Consider the following 7,500-nt stretch of genomic DNA (forward strand, 5'->3'; position numbering starts at 1 on the left):
GAAGCATACAACATGTCTTGATATTACTGTATTTTATTGTAGTTCTTTCTCTTATCGGACAAAATAATGTACTAAACAAATAGTGCGGCTATGTGGTCTTGTGGTATGACACTCGCTTTCGGATAGGAAGGTCATGGGCTCGAGCCTCGCTCGGCGCATTGTTGAGTCCTTGGAAAAGGCTCTTTACTCACATTCTCTCACTGTAAAATGAGTACCTGGTCGTCAACAGCGTAGTCTCTGTAGGAAAAAAAAAATAGTAACATCGCATAACAGGCGTCATGTCTCGTTCTACATGTTACCTGTTGTTGTTCGGGGACCCTTGTAAAGCGCTTTGACCACGATTAGTGGATATTGCGCTATATAAACGTTCAAGTTTAAATTTATAAACCAACTTGCTGTTGCATTTGGATAACATAAAAGAAGAACTATTGTCTCTTCAGTGTCAATTACAAATGATTAAGAAGATATCGCCAAGTCCCTTTTGCCTAAAGGTCAAGTACACACACTTAACATTGTATGATGAGTGGACACAAATGTGCTTTAATAGATTTATTTAAACACGAACACATAAGTTATAGACAATGAAACACAACATTGTGTCAAATTTTACACAGAGCTTGTTCCCAGCATAACTCAAAGATTTTATTTATGAATAGATAAATGAATGAATGAGTTAATGTTTTCATTAATTAATTCATTAATCCATTCATCATCATCATCATCATCATCATCATCATCATCATCATCATCATCATCATCATCATCCTTATCATCATCATCATCATCATCATCATCATCATCCTTATCATCATCATCATCATCATCATCATCATCATCATCATCATCTATCATCATCATCATCATCATCATCAGCATCCTCATCATCATCATCATCATCATCATCATCATCATCATCATCATCATCATCATCATCATTATCATCATCAGCATCATCATCATTCTCACCACCACCACTACCACCATCAAATGATAATTAGAATACGGACGATGAAACTGACAATGATAATAACGATAACATTTGTACATTTCAGAGTATGGAGAGAGTGAAAGTTTTGACCATGGGCTTCGCCGGCTCAAGTATGGATTAATTCAATACATTTACACTTCTTCACATTACATAACTCTCTCTCTCTCCCTCTCTCTTTCTCTCTCTCTCTCTCTCTCTCTCTCTCTCTCTCTCTCTCCTCTCTCTCTCTCTCTCTCTCTCTCTCTCTCTCTCTCTCCGTTGTCACATTAAAAATTTTGTTTATATATCTCCTGTCATTCTTTCATCGCTAAACATGTAGTCCACGAGTTTCTCTTTTAACTACCCCCCCCCCCCCCTTCCTTCTTTCTCTCCAACCCACAATATTTCTCTCTTTCTTTATCTCTTCATTTAATTCATCCTGAAAAATGTGTTCTTTTATCTTTTTCTGCCAATCCATCCATCTCTAATCTACATAATTTACCTTTTAACAATTCCCCATCTTTCTTAATAGTTCTTTGGCAGTTTTAAAAATAGTTTCTAACAATAGTAGTATCGAATGGCTACACCTCTATTTTGAATCTTTCAATCCATTCTTCAAATTCTTTTCCTGCCTTATAGATAGAATGCGCTTGGCCAAGGAGTTCACAACATTGCCATCCGGAAGTATAAAGGACCAACACACAACTCTGTGTAACCATGAACTTTATAGTCTGGTTAATACAGTTTAGTGAGAACAACTCACAAACGCGGATGGCAAAAACAATAACAAAGGCCTGAGTGACGTCATCTGCATACTATCTATAGGCTGTCTCGTAGCCTCCTGATAGGCTTGTCACTGGGCAGTGGATGAAGATGTGGTCCATTGTCTCAGGGCCTCCTTGACAATGACGGCATGCATCTGATTCTCTCAGATTCCATCTATGCATGTTAGCTGCGGTTCTGCCATGTCCTGTCAGAATGCGGTTGGAGGTGACCCAGCATTTTCGGCTATTGCAGAGAAAGCCAGTTGTTCTTTCTGTTGGGTCGGGTAGTTATCTAACAATAGTTATCTGAAACAAAACCTTTTGCCTAGTTTATAAAGCTGTTTCAATTAAAAATATGTACTACTTTGTTTATAATAGTTATGTCGGCAAATTATTCTAATAAAAAATATCATTAAAAAATGCCTCTATCACTTGAAGGAAATTATAATTTGATAAAACTCTAAATGGTCCGTCAAATCCATGGCATATTGACAATTGGGAACTTTTTGATGGCTTAAAATGACAGTAACAATAGGGTAGACAAATCGTGACGTCACACCTTCTATTCTTTTGTTTGGAAGTGTGTATATAACTAGTCATTCGCGGAAGCGAGGACGAGAGACGCATGCGTTCTCTCTCTAATAACTTTTCCGCCGGTGACGTCACAGACTATGGGTGACGTCCAATCAAGGGACGCTACTCTTCCGCTAATCTCATTCCCTATTGAATCACAAGGTGACATTAACTATTTTTAGTAGCAGGATAATTTTGGCAGATTCTTAGGATTGCGGGACGTAAAAGATTTAGGATGGATGAACGTTATATTAACGACCAGCTCGTATATTTAGACATGAAACTAAGATGCCATCACTGAACCCAAAAGATCAATTAACAAAAGGTATTTAATATCAGACAGAGTATACATAGACATAGGATAGATTACATTGACAATCTAAACAGATGGATTGGTGGAGGAGGAACAGGAATCGAGCTATTGAGAAGATCTGAGGACAGATATGGTTGGAGGGACATGATCGCCGATGTCTGCAACAGGCCTGGCACTTGATGATGATATAATATCAAGTCCCCCCCCCCCCAGAAGAGTGCTTTTACACTTCCAATAAGATTGGAACCAGTTTTTTTTTTTACATCACACTTTTGTTCCCTATTGCTCAGCTCGACACCATTTAGATAGGGCACTAACTAGTCTGTCGCAAAATATTTCTGCCTGATTTAACAAACCAAGTCATTGACGTCTGGATTCAAGATTCGAACCCTGTCCTTTTGCTTGTTTGTCGAGTTAGTAGTCGCAAATGCATAGTTGATTATATATTATGGTGTTTAACCCTCTCCTTACCAGCCATTTTCAGAATTTTCCCCAAAACTTCACACCCACCCAACACAAAAACAGACATATCTTACTCAAACAGAAAAGCAACACGCGCATTCTATATTGTTCGCAATATGAGGTCTATTACAGAATGACAAGTTTTTTTTTATAGCTATAGCAAAAAGAAATGCAATCTGGATGGGAAAAGTGACGGTTGCATCGTAACATATGTGACGATTTTGTAATAGGTGGTAAGGAGAGGTTGTGGCTCGTCTTGTTGATCTGACGTTAAGTCGGGATGTACAAATACAAAGAATAATGAAGTCAAAATGATTCTGAATTTTAACTCGTTATTTGCCGTTCTCTGGCCAGATAACTCGTCCTTCAAATATCTAATTCAGAAAAGTAAGTGGAGCAGGCACTTATTATGTTGGTACGTGGATAGAATCACGCTCTCACCGGCCAGGCGGAGTTGGCGAAGAGAATCGTGACATCACGACTTATCTACCCTATTGTTACTGTCATTTTAAGCCATCAAAATGTTCCCAATTGTCAATATGCCACGGATTTGACGGACGACTTAGAGTTTTATCAAATTATAATTTCCTTCAGGTGATCGAGGCATTTTTAAATGATTTTTTATTAGAATAATTTCCCGACACAGTAAGGTCGAGGGTTCAAACCTCCATCACCGCCACGAAATTTTTTATTCTCTATTGTCTTCTGGCACTTTCCTACTCACTTCATCTGATCTCTTGTTGTTACCTTCAAATATCGATCAATTTAAATGACTCTCATGTTGGTGACAACTCTCAAACCTAATTTATCTCCTTGTCACATTGTCCTCTTCCCAAGACTAAAACTTGGCCTTGAAAGGAACACGTTTCGCAAAAAAGGACCCCCCCACCACACACACACATACACACACACACACACACACACAAATAAACAAACATAGATATAAACTCAAAATTTGTAAATACACACACACACACACACACAAATAAACACACAGAGATACAAACTCAAAATTTGTAAAAACACGCATACACCCACACACACACAAAAACACACACACACACACACACACAAATAAACACACATAGATACAAACTCAAAATTTGTAAAAACACACATAACCCCCCCCCCCCCCCCCCCCCCCCCCCCCCCCCCACACACACACACAAAACAAATGCGCATTTTTGCTACACATATTTTTTTTTCCGTCCTTCCAGTTGGTATGACAGTGGTCATCGTCATTCTCACAGCAATCCCAATATCTATGATAGTCATGGGTATGTATGTAGAACTGTTGTCTTTCTTATCTTTATTACTTTTCGTGCGGCTATGTGGTCTCGTGGTATGACACTCGCCTTCGGATCGGAAGGTCCTGGGTTCGAGCCTCGCTCGGCGCATAGTTGAGTTCTTGGAAAAAGGCTCTTAACTCACATTCTCTTACCCTACTCAGGTGTAAGATGAGTAGTACCTGGCCATTAACAACGTTGTCTCTGTCCGAAAAAAATGTAATATCGACGAGCTGGCGTCATGTCCTGACCTAAATGTTAAATGTTGCTGTTGGCCTGGGACGCCTTGAAAAGCGCTTTGAGCACGCTAGTGGAAATTGCGCTATATTTTAAAAAAACTTATACCGTTGCTGAATCCGCGTACTATATTGTAGTAACCGACAGCTTTCACTTACTGTCACAAAAAAAAGTATCGACACAGTGTCCACAAAAATAAAAAGTTGAGCTTTTATATAGCGCAATATCCACTAAACGTGCTCAAAGCGCGTAACAAAGCTCTATAGATATATAGAATGAAGTTGACGTCACTCAGGTCTTTGTTATTGTTTTTTGCCATCCATGTTTATGAGTAATTCACACTAAACTGTATTAACCAGACAATAGATAGTATGCGCTTGGCTAATAAGCTCATAACATTGCCATCCGGAAGTATAACGGACCAACACACAAAACTGTGTGTATCCATGAACGTTTATAGTCTGATTAATACAGTTTAGTGAGAATTACTCATAAACGCGGATGGCAAAAAACAATAACAAAGACTTGACTGACGTCAACTTCGAACTATCTATAGATAGTATGCCGATGACGTCACTCAGGCCTTTGTTATTGTTTTTGCCATCCGCGTTTGTGAGTTGTTCTCACTAAACACCAGACTATAAAAGTTCATGGTTACACAGAGTTTGTGTGTTGGTCCGTTATACTTCCGGATGGCAATGTTGTGAACTCCTTGACCAAGCGCATTCTATCTGAAGGTGACAGATGCTTCCTCTGATTAATGCTCAGCGTTTAGGTAATATACTCACAACTTCCACCAGCCGGATAAACGTACCGACAGACATACCAACGTGTACCTTGAACGTTTATAGTCTGATTGAGTGAGAATGATCTTTAAAAAGGCTGTCTAAAAACAATAACAAAGAGCTGTGTGACGTCCATTTCGTTTCATCTATTAAAATGCTATGCGTTTAGGTAAAATACTCACAACATCCGCCAGCCAATAGTAATAATACCAACACACAAAACTTTAACGTTTATAGTCTGATCGATATAATGTAGTGAGAACTAATCACTAACTGAATGTCTAAAAATGATAACAAAGAGTGGAGTGACGTCCATTTCGTTCCGTCTATTCATGCTATGCTTTTAGTGAAAATAAAATCACCATATCCGCCAGTCGATAACGTACCAATACACAAAGCTATGTGTAACCTTAATCGTTTATAGTCTGATAGAATTATGTGATAACTACTCATAAAAATGGCTGGCTAAAAGCAATATCAAAGAGCTGAGTGATGTCAATTCCATTCCATCTATGAATATTATGCGATTGCCTAAGAAGCTCACAACATTGCCATCCGGAAGGAAGTATAATGGACCAACACACAAAACTATGTGTAACAATAAACGTTTATAGTCTGGTTAATACAGTTAAGTGAGAATGGGAGCGATCTATATTTATGTTTTGGTCCATCCAGGTCATCAATCACATGATTTGTTGCTGTCCAACGATTGGATACTTCTTAACAAATGTAAACACGCTGTTTTGTTTATGAAAATTGTACACATACTCATGTGTCATTCTGAACAAAATGACCAATCGTGATTCTAGATATTTTAAAAGCTGTGAAAACTTTTCACTATGTGGGTCATTTTGAGCACACTTTGCAATGTGACCAATGACCTTGAACACATGGAAAGGTAATATTGATAGTATGCGCTAAGCTAAGAAGCTCATAATATTGCCATACGGAAGTATAGCAGACCAACACACAAAACTATGTGTAATCATGAACTTTTATAGTCTGGATAATACCGTTTAGTGAGTATTACTCATAAATGTGGATGGCAAAAAACAATAACAAAGACCAGATTGACGTCAACTTCATTCTATCTATAGATCATGCCCATTACCCATAAACATGGATGGCAAAAAACAATAACAAAGACCAGATTGACGTCAACTTCATTCTATCTATAGATCATGCCCATTACCCATAAACATGGATGGCAAAAAACAATAACAAAGACCAGATTGACGTCAACTTCATTCTATCTATAGATCATGCCCATTACCCATAAACATGGATGGCAAAAAACAATAACAAAGACCAGATTGACGTCAACTTCATTCTATCTATAGATCATGCCCATTACCCATAAACATGGATGGCAAAAAACAATAACAAAGACCAGATTGACGTCAACTTCATTCTATCTATAGATCATGCCCATTACCCATAAACATGGATGGCAAAAAACAATAACAAAGACCAGATTGACGTCAATTTCATTCCATCTATAGATAGAATGAAGATGACGTCACTGGGGTCTTTGTTATTGTTTTTTTGCCATCCGCGTTTATGAGTAATTCTCACTAAACTGTATTAACCAGACTATAAACGTTCAAGATTACACATAGTTTTGTGTGTTGGTCCGTTATACATCCAGAAGTATAACGGATAGTATGCTCTTGGCTAAGAAGTTCATAACATTGCCATCCGGAAGTATAACGGACCAACACACAAAACTATGTGTAATTATGAACTTTTATAGTCTAGTTAATACAGTTTGATGAGAATTACTAATGAACGTGGATGGCGAAAAAAAGAAAATCAAAAAAAAAAAAATCAATAACAAAGACCTGAGTGACGTCAATTTCATTCTATCTATAGATAGTATGCAGATGACGTCACTCAAGCCTTTGTTATTGTTTTTGCCATCCGCGTTTGTGAGTTGTTCTCACTAAACTGTATGAACCAGACTATAAAAGTTCATGGTTACACAGAGTTTGTGTGTTGGTCCGTTATATTTCCGGATGGCAATGTTGTGAACTCCTTGGCCAAGCGCATTCTATCTATACTTTTGGCCAGGTGCCTCCTACAAGAACGACTGCCCCGCAGAGGATATGATCCC

General features: G+C 38.2%; 1 protein-coding gene across 1 annotated transcript in view; it reads left to right on the plus strand.

Moving 5' to 3' along the window:
• Nucleotides 1-7,500, plus strand: part of LOC144969107 (transmembrane protein 272-like) — an 18,003-nt gene that overhangs the window by 8,184 nt on the left and 2,319 nt on the right. The window contains exons 2-4 of the mRNA XM_078908165.1: nucleotides 1,053-1,098; nucleotides 4,297-4,356; nucleotides 7,458-7,500. The exon at nucleotides 7,458-7,500 is cut by the window's right edge and continues 152 nt beyond it. Of these exons, the coding sequence (XP_078764291.1) occupies nucleotides 1,053-1,098; nucleotides 4,297-4,356; nucleotides 7,458-7,500 (149 nt within the window). The remainder of the gene's footprint in view (nucleotides 1-1,052; nucleotides 1,099-4,296; nucleotides 4,357-7,457) is intronic.

Source organism: Berghia stephanieae, chromosome 3, assembly GCF_034508935.2.
Source record: "Berghia stephanieae isolate SIO BIC M18660-M18661 chromosome 3, UCSD_Bste_1.3, whole genome shotgun sequence".
Classification (NCBI taxonomy): domain Eukaryota; kingdom Metazoa; phylum Mollusca; class Gastropoda; order Nudibranchia; family Aeolidiidae; genus Berghia; species Berghia stephanieae.